The sequence below is a fragment of the Mobula birostris genome, chromosome 4 (assembly GCF_030028105.1).
Source record: "Mobula birostris isolate sMobBir1 chromosome 4, sMobBir1.hap1, whole genome shotgun sequence".
In the NCBI taxonomy this organism is placed as follows: Eukaryota; Metazoa; Chordata; class Chondrichthyes; order Myliobatiformes; family Myliobatidae; genus Mobula; species Mobula birostris.
In genome coordinates, this window is record NC_092373.1 from 10,890,772 (window position 1) to 10,910,172 (window position 19,401).

General features: G+C 44.6%; 1 protein-coding gene across 2 annotated transcripts in view; it reads left to right on the forward strand.

Moving 5' to 3' along the window:
- The first annotated feature begins 10,695 nt into the window (after window positions 1–10,695).
- sec62 (SEC62 homolog, preprotein translocation factor) overlaps window positions 10,696–19,401 on the forward strand; it is a 45,212-nt gene continuing 36,506 nt past the window's right edge. Inside the window, exons 1-2 of one of the 2 annotated variants that reach the window (XM_072254912.1) lie at window positions 10,710–10,767; window positions 13,007–13,082. Coding sequence is in view for 1 of the 2 variants with exons in the window: in XM_072254911.1 (XP_072111012.1) it covers window positions 10,732–10,767 (36 nt within the window). In the remaining variant the exon portion in view is untranslated. Of the gene's footprint in view, window positions 10,768–13,006; window positions 13,083–19,401 lie in introns of both variants that reach the window. The other variant, XM_072254911.1, reaches the window with a different exon arrangement.

Sequence of the window (19,401 nt, forward strand, 5' to 3'; positions counted from 1 at the left end):
CATCCCAAAGATGTACAGGTTAGTAGGTTAATTAGTCACATGACTGCGATTGGGCAGCACAGGCTCGTTGGGCTGGTTACTGTGCTGTATCCCTAAATAAAAATAAAATAAAGCATCCACAGCCCTCTCTTCACCAGACTGCACATACAAACAACCTCCAGCAGGTGTCGCCACAGTCCGGCCACTGAACGTAATGAAGTCACTTCGCAGGGAAATTTTCGTTGGGGTCAAAATCAGGTTTATTATCTCTGGCGTATGTCGTGCAAGCTGGCGCTTTGTGGCAACAGCACAGAGGAAGACAGAAAAATTACCAAAAGTTATAAAAATTTAATATGGCATTAGCTCTGCCCAAGACCGCAGCAATATGCGGAGTTGTGGACATCATGGAAACCAGCCTCCCCTCCAAAGACTCTGTATACACTTCTCACTGTCTCGGTAAAGCAGCCAATGTAATTGAGGACCCCTCCCAATTTAGACATGCTACCCCTTTACATTGGGTAGATGATACAAAAACCTACTGCCACAGCTTCTACCCCACTGTTATCAGACTCTTAAATAGACCCCAGAGGAAGAGAATTTTAACAAAGGTGAAAATCTCGCTCTAAGTAAGAACTGGAATTCTATTGTAAACAAGGTGGGACAGAGGAAACCTGATTGGGTGAGGGCTAACCAATCAGGAAGGACGGACGATGGGGGTATAAATACCACCGACTAAACATGCCCAAGCATCATCTTTAATGACAGTGGCAGAGTTTGTCATCAAAACGTCGGTTAAAAATGATACTTGTACCCGGCTGGAAGCCCGAGAAGAGTTTATTAGCGCTCCCATATTTATTTATTTATTTATTTATTGCCATATAGCCCTTTCAGTCCTTCGAGCCAAGCTGCCCAGCAATGCCCCGATTTAACCCTAGCCTAATCACAGGACAATTTACAATGACCAATTAACTGGTACATCTTTGGAATGTGGGAGGACACCAGAGCATCTGGAGGAAACCCACATGGTCGCGGGAAGAACAAACAAACTCCTTACAGGCAGCTGACTCTTGATCTCCCAATCTATTGTCGTGGCCTTGTGCCTTACAGTCCACCTGTAGTGCACTTTCTCTGTCACTGTAAAACCACATTCTGCACTCTCTTTTCCTTTTCATAAATCAAGGTACTTGCAGTCAGTGGTCACTTCATTAGGTTCAGGCAGTACAGTGTGATACATTAAAAATTACCATAATTTACCATAAGATATATAAAAATAATAAATAAGTAGTGCAAAAAAGAGAGCAAAATAACAAGGAAATGTTCACGGGTTCATGGACCATTCAGAACTCTGACGGCGGAGTGGAAGAAGGTGTTCCTGAAATGTGTGTCCTCATGCTCCTGAGCCTCCTTCCCACGGTCGCGTGGAGAATGTACTAATAGATTGTTACAGCCAGCCAGGGGAGGAGGTGCCAGAAGCAGTATGAGGACGCACACTAGGATATGTGTAAGGTTAAGAGGCTGAACCCAGCAGGCCAGCTCCCCTGTCAGTACTGCCCTCCAGTGTTCGCTCCCTGAAAAACAAACCGGATTACCTTCATCTGCAACTGACCCAGTGCAAGGTGAGTAACTGCTATGTGCTTGTTCTTATAGAAACATGGCACCACAACAGTGTCCCATGCACCATCAATCTTCAGGCTAGTGACGTGTTAATATTATTTTGTGACTGTGTTGTGTTGTATCATTACTATATGTGCTGTATCGTAACTATGTGTATGAAAGAAATGATGATTGTGGACTTTAGGAAGGTGTAGGTAGACCACTCCTCATTACAACTCTCAGTGGAGAGAGTTAGGAGCCCCAATTTTCTTGGATTCAAAGTTCAAAAATTCGAAGTACATTTATTATCAAAGCATTACAGGCAGACACAAGGCAAGAAACCCGAAAGAACCAATGAAACAGATGAAGACGAACACCCCACCAATGTGCAGAGAAAAGAGAAAAAATACAAATCATGCAAACAATAGCAACGAGCAACAGCATTCCGAACCAGATTGAGTCTTTAGATCCAAATCCCTGAAATGGCCTGGAGTAGGCCCAAAGCCTTTGTCTCAGTCCATCATATCGCGGGAGAGCAAGTGATACTGGCCCAACCTTCACCTCCAGACCCAACACCCTGCCCTCCCAGTCTATCCAGGCCTGTGTTTAAATTGTCCAAACAGCCGATCATGCCTCACATTGGGACCCGGGCCCTACCACAGCGATACATTCTCGGCCTAGACATCGCCACCCAGTCCGAAGCTGTTCTCAACGCTCCAAAAGGGCTCCGCACTTAGTACATCCAACCTTGCACCCGGGTTAATTGAACAGGCATTGAAACCCCTTCACCTCAACTCCTCCTCTCCAAATCACTCACTCCAGCTCCATCTGCAACCCCTTCTTGAACAAGTCACACTTTGATTTTGCAATGCAGCAGCACGGCTCATCCTTTCAATCAGCTTTGTCTTCACTCTCACCTTCAATGTTTGTGGTGATAGTTTACCACAATTTGCCTCAGAAAAGGTTAATAATAATGTTATTAGTCAAATTCCTTTCCTTTTGAACTACCAGTAAGTTGTCACCCGCCTAAACGGGAAGGAGCGAACTTATTGGGAGATCTCATTTGGTCCCTCAACACTACCCCTTTGGTCATGAAAACACTGCAATGTCTCCACTTCCTGAGGAGATTGAGTTGAGCCAGGATCCACACCCCCAACATTCTAACCCGTTTTTACAGGAGCACCATCGAGAGTGTCCTGACCAGCTGAATCACCGTCTGGTACGGGAATTGTAAGGCATCTGACCCCAAGTCCCTAAAAAGAATTGCAAGAACCTGCTGAGAGGATTGTCGGGGTCTCTCTTCCATCCATCAAGGATATTTATCAGGAACGCTGCATACACAGGGCACTTAACCTTGTGGATGATCCCTCCCGTCTGTCCAACAATCTGTTTGACCCCCTACCATTAGGCAGGAGGTACCATAGCATGAGGACAGGGACTGTTAGGATGGGCAACAGCTTCTTCCCCAGGCTGTGAGGTCTACTGACCTCCCTGCATCACCCAGGTGTCATCACTTATGAAGTGCCAGTGGTGTTGTCCGGTTATTTTTTAATGTGTCATAAATACACTTCATTATTTGCTAATTTATTTGTGGTAATATTAATTTATATATTTATGCGTGTGAGGTGCAGGTGTATGTACTCGTTGTTCACATTGGTGCAGAGGAGTGTTATTTCGCTTGGTGGTGTACATGCGTACGGTTGAATGACAATAAACTGAACTTGTACTTGTATTTGAACGGGATACAGCATGGAACCAGGCCCTATGGTCCAACTGGCTCATGATGCCCACCAAACTAGCTTCATTTGTCTGGCCTTTTACCCATTTCCTTCTAAACCATTCCTATCCATACACTCAAAGTATTGTTACTGTACCAGCCTCGACAACTTCCTCTGGCAGCTTGTTCCGTAAACTCACCACCCTCAGCATGAAGAGGTTGTCCCTGAAATCCCTTTTAAATCTCTTCCCTCTCACCCTAAATCTCTGCCTGTAGTCTCCCTTCCCTGTCTGCGCCCCTCATGATTGTATACACCCCTATGAGATCACCATCTATCTCCTATATTCCGAAGAATAAAGATCCCCACTGTCCAACCTCTCCCTATACCTCAGGTGCTCAAGTCTGGGCAATATCCCAGTAAAATTTTCTGCACTGTTTAATAATGTCTTTCCCAAAGCAGGTGACCAAAAGGGTACACAATGCTCCAACTGTGGTCTCACCAACACCATGTACGACTGTGACATAATGTCCCAAATCTTGTACTCAGAACCCAGACTGAAGCCAAACCTCTTCACCACCCTCTCTGGAGGTGGCACCATGGTCAATGAACTACAGTGTGCTCTTGTGCTCCTTGTCCCCTCCGTTCCTCTTCAGTCCTCAGGGCCTATTCCAAAATACACGCAGTGGCCACTTTATTAGGTAGCTCCTGTGGTAACTCCTGGGTGTGTTCTCCTGGTATTCTGCTGCTGCAGCCTATCTATTTCGAGGATCAATGTGTTATGCATTCAGAGCTGCTCTTCTGCACATCTCTACTGTAGCGAGTGGCTATTTGAATTACTGTCTCCTTCCTGTCAGCTTTAATCAGTCTGGCCATTCTCCTCTCACCTCACGCATTATCAAGGCATTTTCACCCACAGAGTTGCCACTCCTTGGATTTTTTTTTTTGTTTTTCACACTATAGTCTGTAAAGTTGTTGTGAGTGAAATCCCAGGAGATCATCAGCTTCTGAGATACTCAAACCTCCCTGTCTGGCACCAACAATCATTCCACGGTCAAAGTCACATAGATCACATTTCTAACCCATTCTGATGTTTGGTCTGAACAGCAACTGAACCTCTTGACCATGTCTGCATGCTTTTATGCATCGAGTTGCTGCCACACAATTGGCTGATTAGATCTTTGCATTAACGAGCAGGTGTGCTGCATAAAGTGACCGCAGAGTGAGGCAGGTGAGGACTTCCGGTCAAGATGGTGCCTGCATACAATGTTCCCACAGTCAACATCTTCTGGCTTAACTATTTATTTTACTCCTTTCATGTCTTTGTCTCCTTTCACTCCTTTTATCTCTAGGCTGCAGAGATCTCACTCCTAATTGGATGATGCTGGTGGCATTGTGAGAATTGCTTTTTTCATTTCTGTAGTGCCCTCAATACAATCCAGCCACTTCTTCTGAACAAGAAGCTGCAAAGGATGAGCGTAGACAGATCCCATATCGTGGATTACTGACTACCTGACAGATAAACCCCAGTTTGAGGTGGTGGCGAGAGGCACTGGAGAGCCACAGGGGACTGTCCTGCCTCTGTTTCTGTCCACACTGCACACCTCAAACCCTCAGCACAAATCTGAGTCTTGCCACTCGCAGAAGTTCTCTGATGACTCTGCCTGCGGTGGTCGGGTGTATCAGAGATGGGCAGGAGAGCTGGTGGACAAGTTTGTGGAGTGGTGCGGGAGGGTTCACCTGCTCCTGAATGTGGCCAAAGCCAGGGAAATGGTGATTGATTTTAGGAGGAAGAGGGCTGTGACAAGTCCTGGATACATTCTGGGAGAAGACGTTCCGGTGGTGGAGGAGTATAAATACCTGGGTGTTCACCTCGACAGCAGACTTGACTGGAAAACCAACACCAAGGCTGTTTACAAGAAGGGGATGAGCAGACTCTATCTCTAAGGAAGCTGAGATCCTTCAATGTGCGCAGCAGGTTGTTGTAGATCTTTTACCAGTCTGTTGTAACGAGTGCAGTCTTCTTTGCTGCTTTATGTTGGGGGAGCAGCATCGGAGCTGGTGATGCAGAAACACTAAACACACTCATCAAAAAGGCTGGATCTGTCCTTGGCCTCAACCCAGAGCCTTTTGAGTTAGTGGTGGAGAGGAGGTAACTAAACAAACTGTTATCCATTATGGAAAGTCTGGCACATCCTTTCCATTACCTACTGAATAGGCAGCGGAGCAGCTTTTCAAACAGTCTCATTCAGCACCACTGCCACAAGGATTGTTGCAGAAAGTCTTTCCTACCAAATCCAATAAATTCATCTCTGTGCAACAGGAGTACACACATCACAGTGCAATAGGCAACACACACAAAAAGTGCTGGTGAACGCAGCAGGCCAGACAGCATCTATAGGAAGAGGTACTGTCGACGTTTCGGGCCGAGACCCTTCGTCAGGAGGGTCCTGTAAAAATGGGTTCCACCAGCATTTTTTGTGCGTGTTGCTTGAATTTCCAGCATCCGCAGATTTCCTTGTGTTCACAGTGTAATAGTCTCTGTTCATTATTTCATATATTATTATTGAACATAGGTGAATTATTATTGTGTATATTATTATTCTGTACCTCATTATTAGTTAAGTCTGCACACTGCTAAGTGTGTTTTTAAATGTTGCTGCTGTAACAAAAGAATTTTCCACTCTGGATCAATAAACTATTTTTGTTATATAAAGTATTGTTGTTATTAATATTATTATTATTATTTTTATTATTATTACTAGTGTTGGGCACGTGGTCAAGTGGTTAAGGCGTTCGTCCAGTGATTTGAAGGTCACTAGTTCGATCCTCAGCTGTGGCAGCGTGTTTGTACCCTTGAGCAAGGCACTTAATCACAATTTGTTCTAGTCTGTGCGAGGAGTGGCGCCCCACACAGACTTCCAATCTGCGCCTTGTAAGGCATGAAAATGCCCGACGCAGGCCTCTCATGGTCTGAGTCGACGTTTCTTCCCCTCCCCTTTTATTATTATTATTGTTGTTGTTACTATTTTACATTTGTTTATCTTCTTGAATGTGTTTCTGGAACTGTATTTTGCAGTTTGGAAACGCAAACAACAGGAATGCTGCAGATGCTGGAAATTCAAGCAACTTTGATTTGCAGTTTGGAGACTGTTTGGGTGATCCAGTGCCTTTCTGTCTCTGAGAGGGTTTCGGGACCCAGAGGGAGCGAGCGTGGGCCTCATGGTGAGGAGGCTGTGGTGGGTGCGAGCTAATGTTAGACTCCATTTCACTAGTTAAAGCTTCCATTGTCTGCCAACTGAAGCGATGAGGGAGATTGAAACACCAAGGCGAATGCAGGTGAGCACCATGCCTGCCTTTTGATCACTGGCGGGATCCCTCTGCTGCCGAAGAGGGGAGACTATGTGGCCTGCTGCTGTGCCCAGAGGAGGTTATCTGGAGAGCCTACGAGAAGGCATTTTAAAGCATTTTGTAGTTGAGCCCACTAGGGGCCCAGCTATTCTGGATTATGTGTTATGCAATGAATTGATCAGACAGCTTAAGATAAAAGAACCTTTAGGGGCAAGTGATCATAATATGATCAAATTCACCCCGAAATTTGAGAAGGAGAAGCTAAAGTCAGATGTTTGGGTATTACAGTGGAGTAAAGGGAATGACAGAGGCATGAGAGAGGAGTTAGCCAAAATTGATTGGAAAAGAACACTGGCGGGGATGATGACAGAGCAGCAATGGTTAGAATTACTGGAAGCAATTCAGAAGGCAAAGGATATTTACATCCCAAAGAGAAAGATGTACTCTAAAGGCAGGATGACACAAAGGTGGATAACAAGAGAAGTCAAAGCTGACATAAAACCCAAAGAGAGGCCATAGAGTTGAGTAAAATTTAGTGCGAGTCAGAAAATTGGAAAGCTTTCAAAACCCAAGAGAAGGGAACTAAAAAAGTCATTAAGAAAGTAAAGATGGGATACAAAACTAACTAAGCTAGCAAACAATATTAAAGAGGATACCAAAAGTTTCTTCAGATACATAAAGTGTAAAAGATAGGCAAGAGTGAATTTCGAACTGTTGGAAAACAATACTGGGGAGGTAGTAATGGGGACAACGAAATGGCGACGAGTTGATTGAATATTTTGCACCTATCTTCACTGTGGAAGTATGGTGGAAGTTCCAGGTGTCAGAGGTCATAAAGTAAGTGATGACACCATTACTAGAGAGAAGGTTCTTGGGAAACAGAAAGGTCTGAAGGTAGATGAATCACCTTGACTAAATGATGTCCATTCTTGACTTCTGAAAGAGGTGGCTGAAGACCTTGTGGAGGCATTATTAATGATACTTCAAGAATCATGAGATTTTGGAATAGTTCCAGAAGACTAGAAAATTGCAAATGTCTCTGCACTCTTTAAGAAGAGAGAGCAGAAGAAAGGAAGATGTAGGCCAGTTAGTCTGACCTCAGTGGTTGAGAAGACATTGGAATTGATTGTTAAATGTGGTTTTGGGGTACTTGGAGGTGCATGATAAAATAGATCAAAGTCAGCACGGTTCCCTTAAGGGAAAATTTTGCCTGGCAAATCTGTTGGAATCCTTTGAAGAAAAAATAAGCTGGGTTGATGTTGTGTACTCGGATTTTCAGAAGGTCTTCGACACAGTACCACATATGAAGCTGTTTAACAAGCTGTGAGCCCATGGTATTACAGGAAAGCTTATAGCATGGATGAAACAGTAGCTGATTGGCAGGAGGCAAAGACTGGGAATAAAGGGAGACTTTTCTGGTTGGTTGCCGGTGACTGTTAATTTGCAGGTTGAGTCTATGGTGAGGAAGGGAAATGCAATGTTAGCATTTATTTTGCTTGTGCATGAGTCACAAACGGTTGGTTTGCAGGTGCAGCAGGTTATCAAGAAGGCAAACAAAACGTTGGCCTTCATTGCTAGAGGGAATGAATTTAAGAGCAGGGAGGTTATGCTGCAACTATACAGGGTACTGGTGAGGCTGCACCTGGAGTATTGCATGCAGCTCTGGTCTCTTTACTTGAGGAAGGATATACTGGCTTTGGAGACGGTGCAGAGGAGGTTCACCAGGTTGATTCCAAAGATGAGCAGGTTTGACCATGAGGAGAGATTGAGTTGCCTGGGACTGTACTTGCTGGAATTCAGAAGAATGAGAAGAGATCTTATAAAAACATACAAAATTATGAAAGGGATAGGCAAGATAGAGGCAGGAAAGTTGATTCCACTGGTAGGTGACATTAGAACTAGGAGACATAGGCTCAAGATTCGAGAGAGTAGATTTAGGACGGAGATGAGAAAGAACTGCTTTTCCCAGAGAGTGCTGAATCTGTGGAATTCTCTGCCCAATGAAGCAGTGGAGGCTGTCTCAGTAAATATACTTAAGACAAGATTGGATATACTTTTGTATAGTAGGGGAAAAGGCAGGTAGGTGGAGATAAGTCCATGGTCAGATCAGCCATGATCTTATTGAATGGCGGAACAGGCTCGATGGGCCAGATGGCCTACTCCTGCTTCTATTTATTATGTTCTTACGTTCTTATTTCAAGAAAACTGGAAAATAAAAGAAGGATGCAATGTGTAGACTTTATAAAGCACTGGTGAGGCCTCACTTGGAGTATGTGAGCAGTTTTGGGCTCTGTATTTTAGAAAGGATGTGCTGAAACTGGAGCGGGATCGAAAGACGTTCATAAAAATGACTGCAGGATCAAACAGCTTGTCGTATGAAGAGCATTTGATGGTTTTGGGCCTGTATTCACTGGAATTTAGAAGAATGAGGGGTGACCTAATTGAAACCTGCCGAATAATGAAAGGTCTTGATAGAACGAATGGGGAGAGGATGTTTCCTATAGTGGGAGAGCCTGTGACTGGAATACACAGCCTCAGAATAGAGGGGTGTCCTACTAGAACAGAGATCAGGAAGAACTTCTTTAGTCAGGGAGTGGCGAATCTGTGGAATTTGTTGCCACAGGCAGCTGTGGAGGCCAAGTATATGTAAATTTAAGGAGAGATTGATAGATTCTTGATTAGTCAGCAGATAAAGATATGGGGAGAAGATAGGAGACTGGGGCTGAGAGGGAAATGGATCAGCCATGATGAAATGGTGAACTATACTCAATGAGCCAAATGGCCTAGTTCTGCTCCTGTTTTATAGATTAATATTCTGCAATTTGGGAGGGAAAGTATTTTCATTTGCAAGCGTGGCTACCACAAACTACCGTATTGTACAATTGAGAGGCACAAAAGATTTTGCAGATTAGTGCTGGTTAATTATTGTCATATGTACCAAGGTACAAGAAAAGCTGGACTTGCATGCTATTTATACAGATGATGTTATTACACAGTGCATTGAAGTAATACAATGTACAACATTAACAATGCAGAATAAGGTGTGAAGAGAGACAGTGCTGTGCTGATAAACAATAAGGTGCAAGCCAGATCAAGGTAGATTGTGAAAGCAAGTGTCTATAATATCGTACAAGAGGCCTGCTGGAAATCTTGAACAACACACACAATATACTGGAGAAACTCAGCAGATCAAGCAGCATCTATGGAAGGAAATCAAATGTCGAAGTTTCTAGCCGAGACTCTTCATCGGGACTCCATAGATCCTTCTGGACCTGCACAGTTCCTCCAGCATTTTGTATGTGTTGTAAAACTCGTCTGGTTCACTAATGTCCTTCAGAGAAAGAATGGTTCTGTTTTCAGCTGGGCTAGCCTATAACTGGTTCCAGACCAACTTCCTGCAGTTAATATAAAGGCCCTCTGAAAGTGTTTAAAGGTAATTATTCATAGGGATAGGTACAGCAGGAAACAAGTCCTATGACCCACTGTATCTGAGCCAGCTATGACCACCCATTTACATCAATCCCACATTAGGCGTTTTTTCATAGTCATAGTCATACTTTATTGATCCCGGGGCAAATTGGTTAATCTTTATCCTCCTCACGTCCCCATGAACTGTTGCCCTCAGATTCTACCCATTACCTACACACAGGGGGCAATTTACAGTCACCAATTAATCCTCCAACCCGCATGTCGTTGGGATGGATGTGGGAGGCATCACGCTGCAGGTCCAACCTCTTTCTTTCCCTCCTGGGTCACGGGTCCCTGGCAGAGGACAGGGGAGTTTGTTTCTTCATGTTCGTGAGAGACAGTTGTGGCTAAAGCTTCCAAATTCAAGGCTCGAACTCGTGAGAGGAGGAGCAACTGCATGCTATTCCCTTTCGCAAACGCTAGGGGGCCATGCGGCTGCATGCCGTTCCCCATCAGAGACACAAGGGGGCGATGAAACAGCATGCTGTTCCCCATCCCGTGCTAGAATCGATGCGGCGGCATGTAATGTCACCTCCCGGCCTTTCGGTGGTGGCGCAGGCGGCGGCGGAACGCTGAAGTCTCGCGATGTTTGGTCGCCCGTTACACGTCACTTCGGATCGGAAACATGGCGGAGCGACGCAAGCAGAAGAAACGGAGCCAGGTAGCGGAGTGAGGGTCAGCGGCGGATTCTGGGGGGAGGAGAGGGGTCGGGCAGGTGGGGGGAGGAAACAGTGAGGAATAAGGAGTCGGGAGAGTGTAGACTGGAGGACGGGATGGAGAGGGGTGAAAGGTAGTGGGACGGGGTTGGGGTAAGAGGACGTGGGGAAGGTGGAGGGTGAAGGGATGGACGAAGAGATAGGGGTTTGAGGAGCGGGAGCGCGGAGGGAGGTAGGCGGCAGAGGAGCGGGAGCGCGGAGGGAGGTAGGCGGCAGAGGAGCGGGAGCGCGGAGGGAGGTGGGTGACAGAGGAGGAGGTAGTAGCGGGACAGGGAGTCTATGGGTTGGAAATGGACACGGGGGCAGAATGTGGCCGGATTAGAGCATGGAAGAATGGATAGGTTGAGGGATGGGAGGACGGCTTGGGGGCTGGTTAGGCACGGAGAGATAAAACAGCAGGGAAATGGCTTGTGAAGACCTGTAGAAGTGGATTACAACCTTGTCCATTATTAGCTTTTTATTTAATGCATTGAACACAATTTTCCTTGTTGAATTTGGCAGTGTGAAATGTGTGAAAAAAAAGTTTTACGGACAGCAATTAGTTTTTTTGTCCTGCATTTTTGGTTTGATTAGCGCCTGCTTTGAAGCTTAAAACACAAAATCTGAGTGGACTTTGTGACCTTTTCCAGATGAAATGATGCCCATTGGGAAATTGGCTGTGATCTGAGCAGCTGATACCAGATGTGCATTTAATGCCACCACTTAATACAGCACTTTTTTCCATTCTTGCCTTTACATATTAGAGTTTAAGGGGATTCAGCTTAGAACATCATTGAACAGCCAAAGTGCTTTTTCTCATAGTTTAAGGTGACATGGGGGGGGTAAAATTTCCTGTCAGAGTTTTCCTGTGTACCAAAGCTCCTGTGCCTAGCATCACTTTATGGACATACGATCAATCTGTGCATAAAAGCTGTCTTATGTACTTGTTTATTGTGTTTTTTGTTATTGTTTTCTTTATCTTGTGTTTATTTTTGTGCTGCATCAGATCTGCAGTAGCAATTATTTCATTCTCTTTTACACTTGTGCGCTGGAAATGCCATTAAACAATCTTGAATCTTAAGGAGACATTGAGAGATCTGACTGGGCAATGTTAGAAGTGTCTGCTGGTGTCTTAGGCTACGTCTCCACTGGACCGGATAATTTTACTGGAGTGTATGGAGACAACCAACAGGGAGTTCATGGACAGTATGACCCGGCTGACGACGAACATTGAAAAACTGACTAACTCTGTTGCAGAGGGATTTGCAATGAGGAGGAATATGATGACTCCCCCCCAGTACTTTTCACCACCACATACCAGCCTCACAGCCACTACAATAGCTACACATACGGACACACAGACCCCTGAGTGGCCCCACCAACATCTTCCCCATTCCCACAGAGGGGTCACCCTGGAAGCATTTCCTACAGCCATGGTCTCCTCACCGATGAAAGGGACGACAGGTTTTTTAAAACCTCCGGTTACCCCGTACACACTACAACGCCCAACCGGCGTTTTCAGATTTAAACTCTCTGGAGAGCGTTTTAGAAAAGCTCCGTTTTCGGGGGAGTAAAACGCCATTTCAGTGCGAACGGAGGGTCAGAACGAAGAGAAAAAGCTTCGGTTACGGATTTATCCGGTCTAGTGTGGACGTAGCCTCAGTGTTATTCTAACATCTGCAGAGAGTACTAGAACTAACAGGAAGTGTTTTATGCAGCATATAAACAATGGGAGGTTCCGTAATCACCAGCTCCCACCATGTCATTACGAGAGGCATAATTGGCCACTTAGGGAGCTCAGAAGAAGAGATAATGACATGTAAGGAGTCTGCTGCTGGGAATGTTCAGAGACACTCATCTACCTGCCCTTGTCCAGTGCATCCAACGTGTTTGCAGGTTCTGGTTTCTGACCCTGGCAGCCCCGAGGTGTGTGACTGGTGACTGTGTTCTCAAGCCAAGAGCTGTGGTTAGAGGTCGTAGCCACATTTTTTTCTCAGCCTCCACAGCAGATCTTTGTTGTATTACTGCTGCAACAGGTCTCTCAGCCACTGTACTAAAGTGACATAAGATGACATCTCCAACACTGAGCTTTGCAGTCACTTGGATTCCATAAGACCATCGGACATAGGAGCAGAATTGGGCCATTTGGCCTCGTGAGTTTGCTCCACCATTCAGTTATGTCTGTCTTTCTATTTGTTTTCTCAGCCCTATTCTCCTGCCTTCTCTGCATAAACCTTAGCACCCTGACCAAGCAAGAACTCATCAACCTCTGCCTTAAAACGTGAGTGCCACAGTTGCATAGCGGTTAGTGCTATTACACCTCAGAATGTTCCGGATTTGGGAGTTCAATTCTGGTGGTGTCTATGTTCTCCCTGTGAACCCCATGAGTTTCCTCCGAGTAATCTAGTTTCCTTCCCTCCCACAGTCCAAACATAATTGGTCATTGTATAGCAAGTTGTCCTGTGCTCAGTCGAGAGTTAAATAGGTGGGTTGCTGGGCCGTGTGGCTCATTAGGCCGGAAGGTCCTGCTCCACCCTGTATCTCTAAATAAAAATAAAGCATACCCAGTGTCGTGGCCTAAATAGCCCTCTGACAACGAATTCCAGATTTCAGATTCTTTGTCACATATACTTGGTGTGAAGTATGTCATTTGCATTAACAACCAACACACCCAAGGATGTGCGGGGTGTAAACGTAACTTTGCTGGATCAAATAACGACAGCACAAAAAGATCGTTACTTATCTTTTCACCCGTTTATTTCTTCGAGCTCAGCCGGCGAGCGAACTTGGACCCGACATCAGGGAGAGACCCTGTCTCATCTCCCCGGTGGTTCTACAAGTTCACTGCCCGATGTCAGAGTTGTCAGAAGTTATAAGGCCACCGATACAAAAGAACAATCAGTTTGATAATCATTCCAGCCAAGTCAATGGACTATTGATACACAGAACAATCAGTCTGATAACTATTCCGGCCAAGTCAGTGGACTATTGATACAAGAGTACGATCAGTTTGTTAGACCCTCCAGCCACCTTAAATAAAAAGGGAATGTCCTACCTGGTTTGCTGGAGCCACAACTTAATTTCAAAGATAAGAACATCCGTCACATTTGTGCTTGAATTAAGAAAGGAATGTTCTGTCTAATTTCAATCAGGTACTGCTTTTTGTCAAAATCAAAAGGTGTGAAAAACCCAGAGACATCTGATGTGGATCTGGGTGAACTTTAATCATCTTGCTCCAAAGAAGGCAGCTGTGAGACGCTATTCAAACACACTGCAGTCACAGACATAGTCAGTACTGAATCCATTGTTTACAAGGATCTGAGAATCCCCCATTCCCTTAAACTTTATCGGGGGACAGCCCACAATTGTCACCACATCTTCCAAGTTCCAGGTTCCTTCTCGATTCAGTTTTAAGGGGCTCCATAAGTCCGGTGCCTGTAGGTGGGAAAAGCCTGTATTCCTTCCTGAACAACATTCTTATTAACAGCAAAGTATTACAGAGGCCAGAATTTGCTGTTCAGCTTCTCATGTATGTTGTGCCATTCAGATCACGTAGATCCTTCATCTCAAAGTTCAAATTAAATTTATTATCGAAGTATGTGTATGGCACCATATACAACCCTGAGATTCACTTTCTTCCAATTCACAGTAGAACTGAGAAATCAGTAACTACACCCAAGGACCGATAAGCAACCACAGTGCAAATACAAAAATAAATTATTGCAGTGAATAATACAGAAAAGATGAGTTGTGGAGTCCTTGAAAGTGAGTCCATAGGTTCTGTTCAATGATGGTGAGTGAAGTTATCCATACTAGTTCAGGAGCCTGATGGTTGAAAAGTAACAACATGGTGGTGTAGGAAATCCCTTTTTCCTGATAAGAGCAGGGAGAACGTGCATGATGGGGGAACTTGATGAATGCGGCTTCTTGTGGCAGCACTCTTTGTAGGTGTGCTCAATGGTGGGGGGGTGGCTTTGCCCATGACGATCTGAGCTGTATGAACTGATGCTGCATGGCCTGCTGGGTTTCTCCAGCATTTTGTGTGTATTGCTCAGATTTTATCTTGTCTGGGCTGTATCCACTACTTTTTACATCAGTTTCCTGCATGATGCTGTGTCCTTTGATTGCCTTAGAATGAAATAATGGATAGATGCTGTTTCATAATATTCTCGGCAACTGAGTCTCCTCAGCAATCTTAGTAGAGAATTCCAGAGATACACTATCCACTGACTGAAGAACATTTTAAAATTTAATCCTGAATGCCCAACCTTTATTTTTAGACAGTGAGGCTGGATTTTACATCTCCCATTCAGGAAACATCATTCTTGTAAACACCCAAGCCCTTTGAAATGAGTGTTTCAGTGAGTTCGCACCTCAATCTTCCAAACACAAGAGTAAAGGTACATTAACACGAGGAAATCTGCAGATGCTGGAAATTCAAGCAACACACACAAAATGCTAGTGGAACGTAGCAGGCCAGGCAGCATCCATAGGAAGAAGCACAGTCGACGTTTCGGGCCGAGACCCTTCGTTAGGACTAACTGAAAGAAGGGATAGAGATTTGAAAGTAGGATGGGGAGGGGGAGATCCGAAATGATAGGAGAAGACAGGAGGGGGAGGGATGGAACTAACAGCTGGAAAGTTGATTGGCAAAAGTGATACAAGGCTGGAGAAGGGAGAGGATCATGGGACGGGAGGCCTAGGGAGAAAGAAAGGTACAATGTAAAGGTACATTGTTTTTCATCTTCCCTGAACTTCCTCATCCCACGAATAAATCTGGTGGACCTTAGTTGCACACCTGCTTTCGCAAGAACATTCTTGCTTAGGTAGACAGATTAGATTACTTGGAGTATTGTATTCAGTTCTGGTTGCCTTATTATATGAAGGATGTGGAAGCTTTAGAGAGGTTGCAGAGGAGGTTTACCAGGAAGCTGCCCGGACTAGAGGACATGCCTTCTGAGAATAGGTTGAGCAAGCTAGGGTTTTTTCTCTTTGGAGCACAGGACAGAGATGTATAAGATAAGGTGCATAGATGGCGTGGATAGGCAGAGACTTTTTCCCAAGACGAAATCAGCTGAATTAAAGGAGGCATAATTTAAGGTGATTGGAGGAAAGTATAGGGGAGATGTCAGCGATAGGATTTTTACCCAGCGAGTGATGAGTCTGTGGAACAACAGTGGTGATAGAGGCAGGTACATTAGGAGCATTTAAGAAACTCATGTTAGGTGCATAGATGATAAAGCAACAGGCAATGAATGGTTTGTCCTGATGGTATTGGACAAGGAGTTCGTCTGTTTTCTTTGGCTCTCAGCTGAGAAATTTTTATACAAGTTCTGGCCTGTGTGTGGTCTGAGACCAAGTGGTGTGCCTGTGAATATTGTGTTCATTTCTGGTTGCTTCATCTTAAAAAAAGGTTGTGGAAAAATGTGAAGTGGTACACTTTGGGAGGTCAAACTTGAAGTTACATGAAAAGTCACTTGAAAGTCACAAACTTGAAGTACATGGTTAATGACAAGATTCTTAGCAGTGTGGAGGAACAGAGGGATCTTGGGGTCCAGGTCCGTAGACTCCTCAAAGTTGCCATGTAAGTTGATACGGTGATTAAGGAGGCACATAGTGCTGCAGTTCTATAAAATTCTGGTTCGATTTCACTTGGAGCATTCTGGTCACCTCATTATAGGAAGAAAGTGGAAGCTTTAGAGAGGGCGCAGAGGAAATCTATCAGGATGCTGCCTGGATTAGAAAGCATGTTTTATCTTTGAAGTGAAGAAGGATGAGTCATCTATACAAAATGATAAGAGGCAGAGATTGAGTGGAGAGCCAGAGACTTTTTCCTAGGGTGGAAATGGCTAATACAAGGGGGCATAATTTAAAGGTGATTGAAGGAAATTATAGGGAAGGGGGAATCAGAGTTGTTGTGTTTTTGCACAGATTGGTAGGTGCATGGAGCACTCTGCCAGGGTGGTGTAGAGGCGGATACATTAGGGACATTTAAGAAACATTTAGATAGGCACATGGATGAAAGGAAAACAGAGACCTATGTGGGAGTTAATGGTTAGATTGACCTTGGCGTAGATTAAAAGGTCGGCGCAACATCGTGGGCTGAAGTACTTGTACTGTGCTGTACTGTTCTATACTTCACGGCACCTGGACACGTGACAAGAAACTTGTCAAATCAGCAGCCTCTTAATTCTGAGTTACCAAAGGGAGAGTAGAGAGAGGTTTTTGTTTCCCACCCCTTTCCATGGTAGTGTGTGAATGGCATTAGAACAGTAGTTGGATCAATTTGTCTTTTCTATTGACAATAAATAGTATGCCAATGTTCCATTTATCATAAACGTCAGTGCTGTAGCTGCACTAGAATACCTTGACTAGATTTTGTTATCTGCTTGTGCCTATGCTGACGTTTGACAGCTTGAATATCATAGTTTACTGATTAATGTACCAGATCCAGCATTTTGTTTTTTCTTGGTGGATCAAGCTGTGGTTAAAGTCGTGGAATTTGTTAAGAGTAGTAGCTCTGTGATTGACTGGAGTCACTCAATTGTCACAGCATTAACATTGTGCCTGGTTCCATAATGTTTCACCATGCGGTGTATTAGGGTGCTTAAGAAGGTGCATGGTGTGTTGGCCTTCCGTAGTCAGGGGATTGAGTTGAAGAGCCATGAAGTGATATTGCAGCTCTACAAAGCCCTGGTTAGGCCAATTTTGGAGTATGGTGAGCAGTCTTAGTTGTCTCATTATAGGAAGGATGTGGAAGCTGTAGGGAGAGTGCAGAGGAGATTTACCAGGATGCTGCCAGAATTAGAGAGCGTATTTTATGAGGAAAGTTTGAGTGAACTTGGGCTTTTCTCTTTGGAGCGAATGAGGATGATGAGTGGCGTGTTACAGATGTACAAAATAGGAAGCATAGATAGACCAGAGAGATGAGATTTTTTTTCCCAGGGCAGGAATGGCTAATGCAAGAGGAGGTAATTTTAAGGTGATTTAAGGAAAGTGTAGGGGAGATGTCAGAGGTAGTTTCTTTACACAGAGAGTAGTGAGTGCGTAGAATCCACTGCAGGGGTGATGGTAGATGTGGATGCATTAGGGACATTTATGAAACCCTTAGTTAGGCACAGGGTTGATAGGAGAATGGAGGGCTATGTAGGAGGGAGGTGTTAGGTTGATCTTAGAGTAGGTTAAAAGGTCAGCACATAATCGTGGCCATAGGGACTGTACTGTAATGTTCTATATTCCAGGAGTGTTAAATATAATCTGTGGACTTGTACTAAGGAAATACTGGCCCTGAAACTTAGCTAAATGTCATAATATTAAATGATGTCTGTCCTGCAGTTTTCTTTTGTATCTTCTAAAATTCCCTTGTTTCTTCTATTTTTTTTATGGTGTGCAGTGAATTTGGAATTTGTAGCCTCATTCTCATCCTGAAAGATAGCAAGTCAGCGAATTTAAAGTGGCATTTGGTTCAAGTAGCCCTTGGGAATTAAAGTTCAACAAGATGAGTTAAAATTAAGTAATTTAGTAAAATATTCTCTCTGTGAGTCTCTTGTCTACTCATCCCTCCCCACTGATCTCCGTCCTGGCACTTAACCATGCAAGCGGGACAAGTGGCTACACCTACCCGTACACCACCTCCTTCACCATTATTCCGGGCCTCAAACAGACCTGGCACTTCACCTGTGAGTCTGTTGGGGTCATCTAGTGTTCCTTATGTGGCCTCACCTATATTAGTGAGGCCTGATTTGGATTGGGGGCTGCTGCTTCATTAAACACCTTCGCTCTGTCCACCACAAAAGGTGGAATTTCCCTATGACCACCCATTTCAATTTGATTTCCCAGTCTCGTTCCCATTCTGACATGCTGGTCCATGGCTCCTCTACTGCCACGTTGAGGCCACGCTCAAGTTGGAGAAGCAATGCCTCATATTCCATTCCAGTGGCCTCGAATCTCATGTAATTTTCCCCCTGTCCCTCTTATTCCATTTCCCATTCTGGTTCCCTTGTTATTTTTCCTCTTCTCCTCACTTGCCTATCACCTCACTCTGATTTCCCCCCTCCCTTCCCTTTCTCCCAAGGTCCATTCTCCTCTCCTATCAGATTGCTTCTTCTTCGGCCTTTTCCACATGTCACCTGCCAGCTTGTAATTCTTCCTCTCCCCTCCACCACCACCTTATTCTGACTTCTGACCCCTTCCTTTCCAGTCCTGATGAAGGATCTCAGCCCGAAATGTTTGCTGCTTATTCCCCTCTGTAGATGCTGCCAGAACTGCTAAGTTCCTCCAGCAGTTGTGTGTTGCTCAAAATTTCCAGCACCTGCAGAATCCCTTGTGGTCGTAGCAGTATGCTGATTACTAATAGGGCACCTCTGCCCTGTAAAATGCACATGCAGCGCTAATAAAAAAAAATGCAGAATGCATCCTTATCAGTGACATCACCTGGAGCCCAAGGTTTTGCACCTTGAGCACCAACTGATGTCACTGATCTGTTTGCAAGGTTGGAGCTAGTTTAGATAGTTATTTGGGATTCTATAATTAGGGGAGTTGACAGGCAGTCTAGTTACAGAACGCATGTTCACTCCCCACAGTCATGTATAGGGATATCA